Raw genomic sequence first — 18,379 nt, forward strand, 5'->3', positions numbered from 1 at the left:
TGTGGTCCAAATGGGTAAACTCCCGAGACTGGAGCATGGATCCAGAAGGGCCAACCAATGCTGATCAGTGTACTTTCCCTGTCACCTGTGGGAAAGCGAGTAGCACCAGCCTGCCTTGGTATCCCCACAGCACTCCAGTCATGCCTCAAATAGAGAACGAGTTGTGTTTCACTGACGTTTCTGTTTACCTCTAAGTTTCTCCTATAGGTTGGGAGCTCCTTGGTGGTGGACTCTGCATTTCCAATAGAGACAAAAAAAAAAAAATCTGTTGATTGATATATATTGGTGTTCCCTGTCTTCCCAGAATCCTGTCTTTTTATGGTAATCATAAGACATAAAGATATGAAACAACGAGAAGGGGTTTTAGGGACACAGGGAATTAATTGCTGAGTTAATGCCAAAGTAAGTGTCAAAGGAGGCCAGGTGGGAGAGAGTTTTACTTTCCTCGTGTGTGTGCATTTTATATATGGAATGGGGCTTGATCTGGACCTTGAAGGTTTTTAAACTAGGCAAAGAAGGAGGAGGCCTTTAAGACAGAAATTCAGCATGTAACAAAATTTGGAAGTGAGAAAGAACCTTGGAGGGGGGACGTGCAGGTGCACGTGTTAGGAATGGAGAGTGGGGAAGAAGGTGAAAGTAAATATGTCATATAAAACAGCACAGTGCCTGTGGCACGTGGAATTATTAGCATCACCCTTATTATTACTATTGTAACTATTATTAATTAAAACCTAGTTTGTAAGTTTCATTCCTGAACTCATTAGATCTTCCATCTGAAAGAAGAAGACTCCTTTACTCCTTCTCATTCTGTCATTAATTTGCTTTTTCTTTAAAAGTTAATTAACATATGTAATTAATTTCCATTCATTATTCACTAGGGAGTGGTAGTTACATGCTAGTAACTGGAGGAGGTCGAGTGCGCAATTTACAGAGGACATTCAAGCTCGGTCTTTATGAAAGCAGTAGTTCTCAAACTCATCTGCACGGTTGAATTGGGCGGGGAGTTTTATTTATTTATTTATTTTATTTTTTTAAGATTTTATTTATTTGAGACAGCCCAATCCCAGGACCCTGAGATCATGACCTGAGCCGAAGGCAGAGGCTTAACCCACTGAGCCACCAAGGTTCCCCTGGGCGGGGAGTTTTAAAAAACCTTGATGTCCAGAGGCTGTACCCCAGACCCATGAAGTCCAAATGTCTGAAGGTACAAGCCAGATATTGGGAGCTTTAAAGCTGTTATCAACTATACTTCAATAAAACAAGAAGAAGGGATGCCTGGGTAGCTCAGCTGGTTAAGCTGCTGCCTTTGGCGTGGGTCATGATTCCAGAGTCCTGGGAGCAAGTCCCACATCGGGCTCCTTGCTCAGCGGGAAGTCTGCTTCTCCCTCTGCCTGGCACTCTGCCTGCTTGTGCTCTTTCTCTCTATGGCTGATAAATAAATAAATAAATAAATAAATAAATAAATAAATAAATAAATTCTTTAAAAATAAATAAATAAAACCAGAAGAAAGCAGCCAAAGCAGAGAACCCTTGAGCCCGGGGAGTCATCACGTGTTCATGGGAACAAGCGTGTGACAAAACAAAAGGGCAGGGGCAAGGAAGGTCTTTCAGGGATAAAGCTAGTCATCTAGGTGGGAGATGAGAATTTTGGGGTTAAGCAACTGCTCGGATCACCTGTAAGCCCCAACCACCACCCGAGCTGTGCCGTTGTCTTCCTGTCGCCAGAGCCAGGGAAACAGCGCCAGCATCTGCCCCGCTCCTCCAACGATGCTGCCTCCCCAGCAGTTTCAGAAATCACAATACAGTGGCAGGGACAGTTTCAGAAGCAGCAACCCTTCTCCAGATCAGTGCCCTTACTTCTTCGAGAATGCCTGGCTCTTGCCAAGCAAAGGCATAAAGCTCGTCAAACATATTCTCCCTCAGATCCTTTCAGGAGACCTATAATCTAAGGCTTTGTAGGTAGTGGGTGTAAAAACACGGTTTAGGGCGCCTGGGTGGCTCAGTGGGTTAAGCCGCTGCCTTTGGCTCAGGTCATGATCTCAGGTTCCTGGGATCGAGTCCCGCATCGGGCTCTCTGCTCAGCAGGGTGCCTGCTTCCCTCTCTCTCTCTCTCTCTGCCTGCCTCTCTGTCTACTTGTGATCTCTCTCTGTCAAATAAATAAATAAAATCTAAAAAAAAAAAAAACAACACGGTGTAGAGATATAATCTTCAGCTTGACAAGGTGTCTTTCGGAAAGTAAATTAACGACAGAAGGGAAAGCAATAAGGAGAGGCTTTTTTGTTTTTTTTCTTCTTTGAGATAGAGGAAGATCTAAAGAGTTCACTCAATGAATCTCTTTTGAACTCTATTTGCCTTTAGGGTGAAGAGAATGGACACAGAGAAAGGGCAGGCTTCAAAAACCGCACTGCAGAAATGAGAGATGGCAGAACGAAGCTCTTGGGGGTCGTGACAGGAAGGGGCTGTGATGCTGATTAGCGGAAGGACACCTCTCTTCCACAAAGGCAATGGGGACTGCTTCCCCTTCACTTGGGAAATGGGCAAAGCCCCTTGGGGAGCTCCTGTGCCAGGTGCCAGAGACACAGAGATGAGTCAGATGTGGTTCTGACCCTATGAGAATGTGGGGCTGGGGATGGCAAGAGGTCCCATGCCAGCAGGAACCCTGGAGGGTGGCTACCCCAGCTTGGGGAGCAGGGAGAACAGTCCAGAAGAGGAGAGGATGGACTGGCGTCTAGGAAATGAATGGGAGTTAGACAAAGAAGGAAAGGCAGAGAAGGGGCAGGACACCACAGAGGAAACAGCATGGAGTCAGGTGGTGTGGGTGGTGATTCACTGCTCAGCTCCTGGGTTTGAGTGCTGGTCCTTCTCAGGCTGGGAACTGCTGAGTTCAGACCTTTGGTTTGGTCCCCGAGATGTTCCTAAGGGTAGCTGGTGCTTGGAACTAGGGAAACTTCTGTAGATGCCACCTTCCTGCTCACCTCAGGTGCTCCTGGTGGTTCAACACCCCACAGCCATTGTTTGAAAACCCAAGGTTTTTAATTGGATTCACAAGGTTCTCTAGAATTGGATGCCAATGTGCCACTCCAACTTCAGCTTCTTTTTTAGGTTCTATGAGGCACTCGTACTAAAAATCTATTGCCCTTGCAGGATGTACAAAGCCCTGTGTGTCTACCTTTGGCTCTCCGACTTCCATTTCCTTTTGTTCTTTCCTTCCCTCAATTGTGTTGCTCTAGCCATGAAAGGCTGTTTGTGGTTCCTCACACATGTCAAGCCTCAGGACCTTTGCATCTACAGACCCCTCCGCCTGAAATGTTCATCTTCTACATGAGCTCATCCAAGACTCACACTCTGGTTTCAATCAAGTCTCTGCTCAAATATTACCCCTCCAAAGGCCTTACTCCCACTTAGTTTTCTTGTATGGCACTTAGCACTGAGTTTATAGATTCGTTTATTCTTCTATTTTTCTAGGTGTGCCTCCCCCTGTTAATATGCAAACTTTTTCATGGCTAGATCCCCAGTGCCTTATAGAGGGTCAAAAAATATTTGTTGAATGAGCGATTTCCAGTTTAGTTCCTCAAATAGGTCAGGCTTTTTGTCCCCGCCAGGCCTTTGCACATACTGCCCAGAAGGGCCCTGCCTGCCAGTTCCCTCTTCTCTTAGCTCTTTGCCAGTAATCTTTAGGCGAGAGGTTAGGTGTCAACCTTGACCCCTCCGGTTAGCCCATACTTTGTCAGGTGCCACTCCTTCATATGGCTCTGTATTCCAGCACTTTCTAGTCTATCACCGTAGCTTACTTGTCTGTCTCCCACACCTAGTGACTTTTGCAGAGCAGACAGAAACTTGTCCTCATGTTTGGAGCCCCAGTACCTAGTAGAACACCCAGCACATAGGAGCTTCCTGATAAAAGTTTGTTGGCTGCTGTTCTCTCTCTGGGTCCCTCCCTCCGTGCTAGAAACAAAGTGTCTGAAGCGGCCTTAGCATGCAGGGTCAGGGATTTGTGAGAGAGAACCCCACGGAAGATATTTTCACAGAACTTCCCAATCCTGCAGTCTTCCTGGTGCATCAGAGGACAGCCCACCCCCTTCCAAGAGGCTGTATAAACTTAGGAGAGAGAGAGACCACCTCTTCCACATTTGTGAAGGAAAGCCCATCAAATCGAGTTAAAAAATTCTGCATCAGTGGCCTCGGGGTCCCCCCCGCCAACTACCCTGGAAGAGATAAAGGAAACGGTTTCCCTTCTATATTAGCAGCTTAAAATGTAAGATAAATCCTCCTGCCTAACCAGTTTGTAACAAATGGACTTGGCTGTCCAGTGCCAGGATACATGTCTGATGGATCTATCTATCCATTCTATTTCCTTAGAGATAGCAGCTAAGAAGTTTTATTATTTGCTTCCCTCCCCCATTCCCATTTTCCTAACCAAGCATGTAGAGCGAGCAGTTGATGGATGGATGGTGTTTGGGGTAAAAGGGGCCAGAATCAGATAGTTTTCAGGATATGAACAAACCAGCTTATTAACAAGGAGGCCCGTCAGGCAGGAGGTGGCAGGGGGAAGGGGGAGTGGACCCTGGCCGAGGGCAGGTGATGGATGAAGGAACACCTGGGGTTGCAAGGTGGAGACGTGAGATAACTGGTGGGTGCCGCCGCCGATAACGGCAGCGCCCGGGCTCTGGGGCGGTCTCCTGCACAGAGGTGAATGTCACGCCAGCCACTTGCCTCCCTTTGACAATCCTCCAAGGATCTCCCACTGTAAATAGAATCCCCGTTTCTTCTCCTTTTCCTTTCTGTACAAGGCAATCTACATGCCCTAAAAGAGACAGATGCTAGGCTGGGTGAGAAGAGGCAGATGGTAGAGAGGGTTGTATCGTTTAGCACCCAAGAGTGGAAAGGCAGTCGAGCAGCCGCCACGTGCCAGGCACTTTGGGTGACAACCATCCGTCTGCGTATGTCATGTCATTCAATCATCACAGTGTGCCACGAGGACAACTGGCCCCATATTCTGATGGGGATACCGAGGCACAAAGGGGATCCATGGCTTGATCAAGACCACTCCGCTAGGAAGTGGTGGCCTTGGGTCCTACACCTCTATCCGTCTGCCTGCAAGTCCTTTGAAACAGCTCGGCCTCCCTGCTGCAGAGATGTAAGACTGGGGCCCTCTCTCTGCCTCTTCTATGCAAGGGGGTAGGCAGGTGAGCAGGCACCAGCTGTATGCTGCTGCTCGATCCACTTCTGCTGTAGCAGGAGACTAGGGTTTAGCCCTGGGACTGAGGCAGGGCTGCCCCTTTCCCGTTGTGTGGTCTTGGGCAAATGGCTCAGTCTCTCCCAGGCGCCTTCTCATCACCTGTCAAAGGCAGATAATAAATCCTTCCTCTTGTAGCCATTGAGAGGATTAAGCTGGATTAGGTGTGTGAAAGTTCTTTGTAGCTGGTAATGCCCTCTGCAAATATTAGTTATTATGCTGTTACATTTTCCCTTAATAACCCAGAGCTTGGGCTAGAAAAGCCTTCCATGTCCTTTATGAAGACATCTCCTAGGAGCTAAGCTATTTTATGTCTTTTTTGTTCTCATCATTATAGCAGGTTTAGCACTGAAATGCTTTTAAAGTAGTTTTAAATGACTTTTCAAAACAAACCGGCAAACAAACCAACAAACCACTGTTCTTGTTGATGTTTTGAGAATCCCCAGAAACAACGTGGGTGAATTGGCTTTGGTGTGCTCCCCAGACCCAAGAGGTCGCTACTGCAACCATCCGCCTCTTACAGATGGAGAAATAAAGGCACAGATGGGTACGGCGCTTGCATAACGCCACAAAGCTAACAAGCCACAAAGCCAGACAACGTCACAAACACAGGCCACGTAAGCCCCAAAGCACCAGCTCCTAAGAACCCGCCACTGGGCTTCTCTTCATCCAGGTTTCCAGGTCAGCCCAGGAGGCTGTGATGTTCCCTGGATGGCTCAGTAAACCCTACATTTCTGATGACCTCAGCATGGAATCTGGCCTGACGTTCAAGAAAGAGAACTCCAAGAGGAAAACACTGTACAAAAAAATCTGATTTCCTGGCGGAGGCATTCAATAAATACAAAATCTCCAAGGCTTACGGTGTACCATTCCCGGGGCTGCGTTCCGAGGTGGGCGTTCCAGGTTTCGCATGAACCAGCAGATGAAAAAAGGAGGTGGAAGCAGAATGCCAGGAGACAACATTTGAGGGGGGAAGGGGTTCTTCTTTGTTCCTTTCCTACCTCTGTCACAGACCGGGTTGGCCCTTAATCCTCTGGGGCCTTGCTGTGGGCGTCCATTTGTAAACGTGCTTCTCAGTTTTCCTCCCACCAATGGTTGCAGAGTTTCCTGCTCTCTTCCTCTGCAATGTTTCTCAGAGGAATTCTGGTGGTCCCTAGGGGGTGTCCCCAACACCCCTCCCCAAGTACCATCAGCTCCCACCTGACAGTGGTTATTTTTCTCTCTCTTTCCTTTCACTCTTGTTCATTATGCTGCCCACAATGCTGGCTGAAGGTGCCTCCGCCGGCCCCTGCTATGGGCGTTGCCCCTCTTACTCAGGGTTGCTGTACCCCAGATTTCATGGTGCTACCATCACGTGCCACTAATTCACTCGAGTTTCTCACCGGCATGCAAAGGTTCTGCCCTTAGCCCTCTCAGATCCTTTTTGTTAGGTCATGAATTCACGCAACAATTATTTGCTGTCACTCGTTGTGCCAAACAGGACGCTGGGTTCTTGAGACATAAAAGTGCAGTAGACACTAGCCCTCCTCCAGGACATGATACGTGAAAAGGAAGAGGAGATGGTAAATGAGTAAATTATAACACAATGTCCTCAGAGCCCAGAGACGCTGGCAAGTAGACATAATGTCATTAAGGACATCTTCAATCTGTAAAACAAAATATTTTTCCATCAAGACACTAATCAGAAGGCCCCCAGGGAGACCTGGCTGGTGTCCCAGGGCCTTTCTGCAGCAGGCCCACTCTTTTCCTGAGAGCTTTTCAAATCAGTGCCTGGGAACAGGCCAAAGTTCTCTTCTTTAAAACAAAGATGGCATTTTCCTCTGGATTCTGTGCCAGCAGGGGCCGTTTCCCCCAGCCTTGGCATCCCACCTTGATTTGCACAGTGAGCCCATTCGCAGTAAGGACCGTGTTTCCCCGTGGAACTTTCTCTACGAGTCACCCCAGGACTGTATGAATCTCTCTCCCCCGTCCTATTCAGATAAAGAACTGAGCTTATTTCGGTTAAAAGACTCCATAGACCGAGCTCGCTAATCAGCAGCTGTTATTATTATTACTACTGTTAAAATCATTATAATAATTATTATTCCTGCGGAGGTTATGTGATTAGCCCAAGGTCACGCAGGGAGGAAGCAGAGAGGGAGAGACCCCCTCCCCTCCCATCAAGCACATGGTGGAGCCCATGGCATTTCAGAGATTCACGTTCTTAGATGCAAAACCCTCCCTCATCCAGGTATCTTGTGGCGTGTTCGAGCCTCCAGGACGGTTGCCAAACTACCCTGCCTGGACTGCACCCCACGGACCCCGCAGTTCCCTCCCAGGCGCGCCGGTGCGAGCTACGGTCACCGAGATGGGCCAAAACCCCAGCCTGCGTTTATCCTGCTTAATTCTTAACGCCGTGTTTCAGCCTCCTCCTAAATGGGTTTGCAAAAAAGAGCCACGAGGGGAAGTTCAGCCCACAAATAAGAATATAATTATTACACAGTTTAGCAGTACCTGGGCCTCACCTGGGTATTCACCGGGGCTCCGAAACTCAATTGTTTCTCCTTCAAGACCGTATTTAATAGGATAAACAATTTCTGCTAAATGCAATAAACGTGAACCTGGGCTGTCATCTCCATAATCAACTTAAATTTCCCATTAGAAGCGGTGGCTGTGATTGAGATTCGGAATTTAATTTGGCGGAGCTGGCTTCGACGTGCCGGTGCAGGCTTCCTGGGAGCCTCCCATCAACCCAAGACAGAACCACTCTTCCCCGTCTCTGGGGAACCTTAAAAGAAGATAGATGATAACTCAAGAAAATTATATGGCTTCGGTATAATGAAAGAGATAAAACATTATTGGATTAACCTGTTGAAATAACAGCAGACGGCAAAGCAATAATATCAGGGCAAACAAGGGCCCCCTGGCCCTGCGGCTCAGCGGGAGGGCCACGGGGACGGGCAAGGGCAGCCCGAGAACCAGCGAGCTTGCGGCCCCAACCCCCAGCCGTCCGAATCGGCTCCTTCCTGGGGTAGTTCTGTTGACTCCATCCCAGATGGCTGGGCGGGCCACACTGGCAGGTGGCGGTGACCCATGCCATGGAGTGGTGGACGTGTGAAGGTCTCAGGCCCCAGCACCTAGCCCAGAGGCAAATGGAAGCCGTTGATGCGGCAGAGAACAAATTGGTTGAAAATGAACACAACTGATTCACCTTCAACCACTCCCCCCCCCCACCATCAGTTTGATTTCAACAAATTCACATGAAGTTCTGCAACCAGATGGGAAGCATCCAAGAGCAAACAAAATCCGATGGGCTGTTTGGAGGTGATGGAATGAATGAGAGCCCTAAAATCTGAAGGATCACTCTACTCAATCTAAAAAATCAAAATATTTTGGATTTTGGTAACCAAAGATCAACTAACTGCCCTCTTTTTCTCCCTCCTCAAGCAGCCCCCCTCACCCAGGTGGGATATGGACAAAAGCAGGAGTGAGCAAAGTGGAACGTACAGAGGTAGGGGAAGCTACGTATTGCACATTGGCCTGGAGCCATCAAGTTGAACTTCACCTTGGTATGTTTCCTCTTCCAGCCACTACATCTTCCTTTCCTCCTTCCTCCTTCCCTCCCCCCTTCCTTCTCCCCACCCTTCCTCCTTAATTCAGTGATTAATTTCCCTCACTCTTTTCTCCAGCTCAGGACCTTCTCTGGGCACCTACTCATGTCACAGTCATTCAGCTCTGCTCCAGAACTCCTGCTTCTGACATGCATAACCTTTCCTTTGCTCAGCATCAAAGGGAGCAGAGGAACCAGGATTCACTGTCCTCAGGACGCAGTGGGTAGAGGCTGTCAATACCACACACACACCCCACGATCTTCTACATTTTAGTTCCTAAAAATCCTGTCAGTAAATGCCTAACTACCGAGGGGAAGACAACACGACAGTAAAAAAGTCTAATCCTCTGCAGCCCAGCTCGCCACTTCCTAACCGTGCAGCCCCGGACTAGCCGCGTAACTGCTCTAAACCCCCCTCCCGAGGCTCTTGGATGGGCCTGATGTGCATCGGCCTTGTACGGCAGTCATGAGGCTGGAAGGAATGAACACACCAAGCACCATTGTAGATGTTGTCCTCATTCAATGCATATTCACCGCCATTGTCACTGCATGAGTCCATGGAGTCCTCAAGGGAGGAACAACTTCATGTCTAGTCGCTGATTCATTACTGGGCACCTACTCTACACCAGTCACTGCTAGACGGAAGGACTTCCATGGGAACAGCTCCTAACACGGTTCCTGGCTGGTAGTGCACGTGAGTGGAACAAAAGTAGACAGATGAGCAAAGGGAGCATGACTGAGATTCTTACGCCCTTAAGGAACCTGTAGTTCATGGTTAACTCACTCTTGGTTCAATCCATGTACATCTTGCAAATAACATCTTTATTTTAACCCCCCTGAATGGCATCGCCCTCTACCCTTGGGCTGGCCCCCGGTGGGAGCTGGTAGGAGGTAACTGGGCCTGAGTTCCTAAGGGCTCAGAGCTCTCACAGGGGGCAGCCCACTGTAGGAAGAAGCACTTCTTCCTTAACATTTAAGTGTTTCTGAAGCATGGCCCACGCAGGGGTTGCCTCCATTTTGAGGAGGTGGATTGTTGCACTGCCTTTGTCTTGTTTTATGTCCTCCGGAACATGGAGACCAGTCTGACCAGCAATTCCACCTCCCGTCAATGGGGACATCTAGAAGAAAGAAGGTCAGTGAACACTGATTAGCCCTTGTTACACCTGGTGCCCTATGGAGGGGTGGGGGGTAGAAGCCAAAAGGCTTTGGGAGTCGGCTCTCAAATCCTCCCTTCAGTGAGCTTTCTTGCACACCATGGTACTTGCCACACTCCCTTCTGCCACAAGGCCTTTGCAGATGTTGTTTCCCTGGTTCAGATACTCTTTCCTCCTCTATTCATCTGGTCAATCGCATTCAGCCTTCAGATCTCGGGTAGAGGGTTGTTTCTGCAGGGAAACTGCCCTGACCTCTAACTCCTCACCAGTTCTTCATATTTTAAGCTCTCGCCGGCCATTTTATAGCAGTTACAACTAAAACTTTAAATGTGTTTCTGGGACAATTCAAATGATGTAGGTCTTTTTTTGCTGAACAGCAGTCTCGATAATGGCGGGATCTCTACCTGATTTGCTCACCACTGAACCCTCACACCTAAGCTGGCACATAGGAGACCTTGGTAAACGTCTGTTGCATGACTGGCTCTCACCTTAGTCACTTCTTAGTGATAGGATGCTGGGTGGTTTGCTTCTTGTCAATGTATAAACTAGGAGCTCTGTGATCGGTGAGCATCGTGTGTTATATGAAGTAATAACAGACACGGCACTCTCCCCTTCCCGATATTTGCCTTTCCCTTGAGGATTTTTTCGGTTGTTGATGACACTGACAAGTAACTGATTCTCTCCACCACAATATATCAGGTGTCTCTCGGAGTCTCTGATGGGCAGTTATCCTTCCCCATGCATTGCTTGGTACTTCTGGGCCTGCCCACTCATAAAATGAGAAGGTTCCAGTAGGAGGTGTCCAGGGTCTCCTCCAACCAGGAGAAATCCTATGGTTGTGCACTACCTGCTGGGGGCATATCACTGTGTGGGACCTGGTTGCAATGTGATGGCAGGGGGTGGGGTGGGTAAGAACAATCCTAGCATTTCACTGTGGAGAATAGTGCAGGCAGGAGTCAAGAGCAAAGGCTGTGGCAGGCACACTGGACCTGAACCTGTGGTCTTGCTCTTACAGTGTGACCAGTGGGCAAGTTCATTAGTGACCTAGAAAGCACCTCAGTTTCTTCATCTGTAAAATGGGGATATCGATAGTACCTCCTTTGTGATGTTATGGTGAGGACCAAAGGATCTAATGTCAAATACGAAGTGACAAGATTCATTTTGCTCTAAAACAAACCAACAATTATTTTGCTCTTACAATGTATTAGGCCTCCTCCCAAGAGCTTTATATAGGTTTCAGGTGAAACTCAAGACAGCTCTAGTAGGTAGTTAATTCCATCATCCCCATTTTACAGATGAGGAAACTGAGGCACCAAGCAGTCACATAAGTTGCTCAAGGTCACAGTTACTGAATGACAGACATGAAACTTGAACCCACACTGAGTCTGAGCACTCAGCAAGGTGTCCAATACATAGCAGTACATTGTTTTCACTGGATGCATCATTTCCTTTTTTAATGGTGTCACCAAAAAGAGAAGGAAGGGAAGGGAAGAAGGAGTCAGGGGCTGAGAGCATGTAGAGAACTCAGATAATAAACTGGCCAAAGAATTTGAGAGCTGGAAAGGATCTTAATGATAGCCTAGTCTTTTGTTTGTTAATTCAGCCCCTACCACGGAGCAGCAACTATGCTGGGCCATGGGGACACAGAGATAAATCGAACATGATCTCTGCTTACACACAGAAGGGAGGCAGACAGAAGCAATCCAAAATATAATATGCTAAGAGCTATAATAGGCATATGTTTAAAGTGCTATAGGAGTGCATGGGAGGAATTAACTAATTTTACTCAGGGGTTGAGGGTTAGAACTTCTACAAAAAAGGGACATCTGTGCTGGATTTTGAGGGCTGAATAGAAGTTCAGTTAAAAAAAAAAAGAAAAAAAAAGGAAGATAAGCATTCCAGAATGATTCAAAGAAATAACCTGCAAATTCCATGCATTGATAGTCCTAGGACACAAAGCACTTTTAGGTGTGAAAACAATGAATTATAAAATCGGGAGCCAGGATGGAAATTTCATAGTACCCAGCTCCTAACCTGACATTCCCAGGGTTCTTTATGCCCTTTTGAATTATCCCCTGGAATTCCCTAGATTTCCCTTTTTTGACCAATTCTCAAAGATTGCTTACCTTTCTCATGGGTGACCTCGCAGGCTGTGCCGTGGACTCCAATAGGACAGATGCACTCACAGCGTGATTCTGGAAAGACAATGCAGAGAGAACGTGACTCACGCCTTGTGAAACAGAACTCCTGAGTTCAGCCCTCCTCATTACAGTGGTGACACGGCCATTAGATTAAGAGGAGAAACATTTAGTTGAATGGTTTCAGAGAAGAAGGTTCAGGGCCAAGGGTGTTTCTTACCATCATGAGGATTCACACAGCGTTCCTGAGGAAAATTACTCTGAGCCGACATTTGACCCAGGCTTGTAAGTTTCCAGTGCTAGAAGCTACATTACAGGTCACTGGGGCCACTGGTCATTGGTGCTCAATTTCGCCCCCACGCATTTAAGTGTCCAGCCTCTGCTTGAACACTCTTAGTGATGGGGAACTCACTGTCCTTAGAAATCTCATCCTACTTTTGGCCAATTCTGACCCTTTGGAAGTTAGTCCATATGCTAACCTGTAACTTGTCACCTAAGAGTTACTCTCATCTGGGTCACACAGAATCCCTTCATAGGATCATCCTAAGTCAGGCCCAGGAGCACCCCAGTCTCTGGCTTCATAGTCTCCCTCACACCGGTGCACATCTTCAGGTGGGTTCCAATTCCTGGGTTCCAATTTCACACAAAGGCATGGGGATTTCAGCAACTCTAGATCAAGACCTTGAGCTGATGGGCTGACCCCCACTTCTTGCTGACCACTCCCCCACTTGGGGGGTCCCCATTCTGATGGCAGAACTTCCCAACCTTAGGCTCTCACTTATCTCTGCTTTGCTTCCATCCACCCTGTCCAAGAAGCTAGACACATACTTCTCAATCTGTTGGGAGTGAGTCTTCTCCTGTGTCCCCTTTGTTGAGTTGGCTCTGTCCTAACTCCAGGCGGCTCCCCCGCTGGGTAGGGATCTGCTGTACCCAGTTGCTCTGTATACCTTATTTTGGCTTCCTCCTGGACTGAACCTTTCCTCAGCCATCACTGCAGGCGCATAAGATCCCCTGCCTCAGCCAACCGCAAATTTGCTCTGCCCATTGCAGTGGCCCCAGATATGACCCTTAAAGTTAAGAATCAAGTTCAAGTGGCCCATCCTTGCTGTCACTCCCTCCATCCCTCCATCCCCCAATCTCCTCACCATGTGTAGGTCAGGACGCGCAGAGCCTAGGGCCTCTTCTTTGGCCCAGAGAATTGCCCCAAGTCCATCCCCACCCCTTCGTTGCAGATGGCACCTTCTCAGCCTGGTCCTTCGGTTTTATGCTGCTGGAACGTAGGTATTCAGGTGGCTGGAGGAGCACGACCTAGCTACCTATTTTGACTTCTTGGGAGATAGACTGACCCTTGTTCTAATGCTCGGTACACTTCAGTGTAACTCTGCTCAGCTCTAGCCCTCGCACTAGTTTGTAAGCTCGTGAAGTCATGGATCCCGTGGGCTAGTGAATTCAGCTGTAGATCGGCTTCTCGGCCCCGACTCCACAGGGCAATCACCTGCTGGGCTTTTTCAAAGGCCAATCCCCGTGATTCACTTTAAGTGTTTCAGGTTGAGGCCCAGGATTCTCCACTGCAGCCCGGGATGAGACTGCCTTAGAGGGACATTGTGCTCTCCACCCAGGAACTGCAGCTGAGCCCAGGGGGCCCTTGGGTCCCATCCCACCTCATTGTGCTCTGGGGAGGTGGGGACTTGGGTAGGTGTGAGTCCTAGCCGGGCTGCAAATTAGAACTACCTAGAGAAGGCTTATGGGTAAGTCCTGACGAGGGGCCTTCTAGAGACTCATATGATCCACGTGGGGGCCTGAACATCAGTAGCTCTGCAGGTCTCAGGGAGTTCTAATGCCTGATGAGGGTAGAGAAGCTCAGTTTAAGAGGCTCCAAATGCCTGGGGGGGCTATTTTTTCCCTCTGAGAAAATGAAGAGGGCTTTATGGCAGTCCTTGAGGCCTCTGAAGAGGACTAGGGATTGACCTAGAACTCTTCTTGAGATACTCTGGAGGGTATGCTGATTTGATGTGTTCTGGCCGCGGCACAGACCCCTCCAGATGACGTCATCCACAGGGACGCCAGCTGCGGGGAAATGTTACCTTTCAGGACAGGGAATCCATTCCCTTGGCAGGGAGCACAGTGGCAAGGGCTGACTTCCTTCTGGAACTCCTCCAGAGCCTGCTTCATGTTCTGCTTTATTGTGCTGGAGAAGGCAAAGTCTGTGGCTGTCACCAGTTCATACAGAGGCTCTGTCTGGGGAGCAGAAAGGCAGGCATTTCAACAGAAAACGTTCATCAGATAGAAGGCAGAAGTGAGGTTCCATAGGAATGAGCAAGGAGTTGGTGCCTGGAGATGAGTGGATTCATCTGGCACTGGATGGATGCCCCAGTGTGTAGATGGATGTCCCATCCCACCGCATAGCCACCAATAAACTCCTTCAAGTTCAGGTCAACTCTACCAAATACCTCCCAAGTGCCAAGCATTAAACTTAAGTAATGTGTAAGATGAAATCCGCAGGAATCCCGAGAGAGAGAGAGAGAGAGAGAGAGAGAGATAGAGATAGTAACCGGTGCTTACAGCACAGCAATTACAGGGCTGAGTGCAAACTTGGAATGTGGGGGGAGGAGCAGGCAGTTAATCTGTCTTTGGTAGGGAAGAGGAGGTGATTTTCAAGACACTCTTTGAAACTATTATAGCTTTGTCCCAACATCGCCTCCTTCACCAAAACTGGCAAAATCATTCACGTTGTGCAAGAGCCACCATCATGAAGCCTTTCCCTGAGCTCCAAACTTCACAGAACACTTTCCCATCATGAAGTGCTCAGCATACGACCCAGTGTTCAACTGATACAAATTCTATTTCTTTGCTCCTTTGCAGTCATTCATTTTTTTAATGAGTTGAAATCTCCCTTTTTCCTTCTTGAGTTAGAAGATAAGCTGCTGGAGATCAGGGCTCTATACTCTCAGCTCTGTATCTCTGGGGTCCAACCCCAAGGGTTGTGAGAACAGCTAATAAAAGTGGGTGGGAGAGGCACCTGGGTGGCTCAGTTGGTTAAGTGTCTGCCTTTGGCTCAGGTCATGAACCCAGGGTCCTGGGATCGAGTCCCACATTGGGCTCCCATGTGCTCTCTCTCTCTCAAGTAAATAAATAAAATCTTAAAAAAAAAAAAGTGGATGGGCCAATTAATGGGGGATGGGAGGCCTCACCAGGGCAACAGCAGCTGGCCAGGAGGAGAGGGGGTGGACAGCAGGGACCTAGACGCAGAGAGAGAGCACCGCTGGTCTCCCGGGAGCGTGGCAGTGTTTTCACCAGTGGAAGCCACAGACCAGTGTGGTGGTGCTAATGGGCTAGGAAAAGTCTGAGACAAAGTGCAAAGGAGTAGTTAAAAATGTTATGGAACATCTTTCCCCTAGTTTCAGCTCCAGGGCCAGGTTCCTCTCCAGATTTCGTTTGTGATCCTGCCCTAATCCTGCGGTGGAGAGTTTAGGGTCTGTCTAAATGCAGGCAATCATGCCTAATAGAAGCCTCCAGTGGGAAGAAAATTGCTTCCATTTCTTAATGCATCTGATGCTGACCTTCGCTCCAGTGGGCAAAGCAAGACCCCTTGGTGGTCCCATTGTCTCACCGTTTTGTGGTCAATGAATTGATCCAGAGGCGGTTTGCGAAACAGTCCAGCCTGCTGGCCACACGTGGGGGAGGCATGGGGGGGAAGTGAGGAGTTTGCTGTTCACCAGTGTGAGCTCCTGCAACAATCTGCATTCACTGCCTGAGCACCGTGAAAGGCTGCCTTTAACCCCCCAGGCATTCTCCTATGAACACTGAGATTGGCTCCAGGAGAGAGAGCAAGTCAGAGGCAGAACTGGAATAAACCTCCAATGTGTACTGCGCGCCAGCAGCTGGGGCTGGGGGTTGACGTGATCAGACTCCGTCCTCACGAGGTAGCAACGGTTAGCGCTGCTTTCAGATGAGGCTAAGTGACTTGAACAACGTCATAGCCAGGAATCTGAACCAAAGCTTTTATTTTTCTTACTAGTTCATGATAATTATTGATAAAAATGGCTTGATTATTCCTATTTCCCGTTTCTGTGCTGGTGTTCTCCAAAGTTTGCAGACCATGGTTTGCCTTGGGACGCAGCAGCGACTCCTGGATTCCACACCTCCCTTTTTGTTCTCCGTAGTAGGGCGTAATTGTCCCTTCTTTCATTCGATGGCCCTACCCCCGCCCGTCTTTCTCTCTCTTTTCTCCTCTTCTTCCTCTCTTTCCTCCTTTCTCCCTTATTTCTCCCCCAAATACAGTCTTACCTCCTCATATTGACCATTTGCCCTTGTGAAAATTTTATTTATCATATTGTAGCAAAGGGATGGTGCTCACTATTTATTAAATTTCACATGGTTCCCTGTAATAGACCCTGGTAATCACCATTCTTCTCCTTCTTTATTTATTGATTGATAGAGAGAAAGAGAGGGAGAGTGGGGAGGGCAAGGGGGAGAGGGAGAGGGAGAGAGAGAATCCTCAAGCAGATTCCATGCCAAGCACGGAGCCCGATGTAGGGCTGGATCTCATGGCTCTGAGATCATGACCTGAGCCAAAATCAAGAGTCAGATGCTTAACTGACTGAGCCACCCAGGCGCCCCAGGTGATCACCATTCTTTTTTTTTTTTTTTTTTTTGGTGATCACCATTCTTAATGATAACAATTACTGTACTGGCTGCAGTTATTAGGTGTTTAACTAAATACATACATGATCTAACTTAATCTTTACAACAATCCCATGAGGAAGGTGGCCTTCCCCATTTTACAGAGGAAAAGGCTGAGGCACAGCAAAGTTAAACAGATAGACCAGAGTCACACATCAGTAAGTGGCAGAAGAGGATTTGAACTGTTAGCATTGTGGGTTGTATCCTGTCAGTGTATATTTTTGGATAAATGGGTGGGTATTTATAACAGGTTGGTGGCATAAGAGAAGGGCTGTTTTGTTTTCCACTTACCTCACTTAATATCCTGTTATGAGCATTTTCCCATGCCATTCAATATTCTTTGATAATTTTTTTTTTTAGGGCTGCTTAGAACCCTGTTGTACAGATGAACTACAAGGTATTCATTTCTTCTCTTGTTACTAGGTTTTTGTTTCCTTTTTCTTCTTTTCTTTTGCTACTACAAATAGCATAAAAGAAGGTATCTTTTTATATATACATCTTTGCCAACGTTTAAAATGATGCCTTTAGTTGATCATTGCGTTTGAGGTTATTGGATCAAAAGCTATAAACATTTCTAATGTTTTGGATATAGATGGTTACATTCTTTGCCTAAACTCTTATATCAACTTCTATTCTCATCTCATTTTATAAAAGTGTCCATCTCATCACTCTCAGTGACATCGAGTATTATAGATTTTTAATCATTGTCAATTTGATGGGTAAAGCATGTTGTTAGTTTGATTTTCACTTTTTATTCCTAGAAAAGTGAAACATTTTGCCTATATATTCACCATCATAGTTCTGAACGTTGTCTATTTCCTTTGAGATGTGTCTTTCTTACAAATTGTATCACTCCTTGTACATTAAGGATTTCACTTGTGGCAAAAAAATTTTTTTTTTTTTTTGGTGTGTTAGCTGTCATTTACTTATACTCATGGTTTCCTTATTTGAAATTCACAATTTATTTTGGGGGTGAGATCCAGCAGCCCGAGTGTGACATTTTCTTACCAGGCAAGGTGACCACAACATCTGTATTTTAAACCTTCTCTCGGTCAGAATCATTTGTCTTTCGAGAATCTTTGAGTACGTTGCTTTAGAAAATCACCCCCATTAGAAAGGTGTGATTATCTCTGGTTACCAGCTGATCAGCTAGTTTTCTTTCTGGGTACCTAGCAGGGCTATGATCCCCTGACCTCCTGAAGGGCAGGTTTGCAACATGACCTGTTTTGAGTAGTGGCGAGTGAGCAGAGGGAGGGTCTTTTCCAGGGTGAAGCTTTTAGGGCAGAGTGAGATGACATTTCCCCTTCCTTACCACTGCTGCGGTGATCTTGGGAGCACATGACCACATAAAGCCTCCATCACCTGGGACCCTGAGGAGCACTGCCAATAACATCCTCTTTAATATGCTTTGGACATGTTGTGTGATTGAGAAATAAAGTTTTGATGTACTATGCCACTAAGATTTGGGACTTCTCATTTTTACTGCAGCATAACCAAGTCCTTCCTGACCTCTACATGAGCATCACTCACTATATCATTTCCTTCTACCCTGGGCAATGCCCAAGTTCTGTACAATGG

The 18,379-nt window shown here is 47.4% G+C and overlaps 1 protein-coding gene across 1 annotated transcript in view; it reads right to left on the reverse strand.

The window, feature by feature from the left end:
* Positions 1-9,616: 9,616 nt before the first annotated feature.
* The window catches only part of C8B (complement C8 beta chain), a 41,926-nt gene continuing 33,163 nt past the window's right edge, over positions 9,617-18,379 (reverse strand). Inside the window, exons 10-12 of the mRNA XM_032839750.1 lie at positions 14,203-14,356; positions 12,107-12,175; positions 9,617-9,944 (exon numbers count right to left, since the gene is read on the reverse strand). Of these exons, the coding sequence (XP_032695641.1) occupies positions 9,793-9,944; positions 12,107-12,175; positions 14,203-14,356 (375 nt within the window). The 3' untranslated portion in view covers positions 9,617-9,792. The remainder of the gene's footprint in view (positions 9,945-12,106; positions 12,176-14,202; positions 14,357-18,379) is intronic.

This window comes from Lontra canadensis, unplaced genomic scaffold (genome assembly GCF_010015895.1).
Source record: "Lontra canadensis isolate GAN:19392208 unplaced genomic scaffold, GSC_riverotter_1.0 scaffold109, whole genome shotgun sequence".
Lineage (NCBI taxonomy): Eukaryota > Metazoa > Chordata > Mammalia > Carnivora > Mustelidae > Lontra > Lontra canadensis.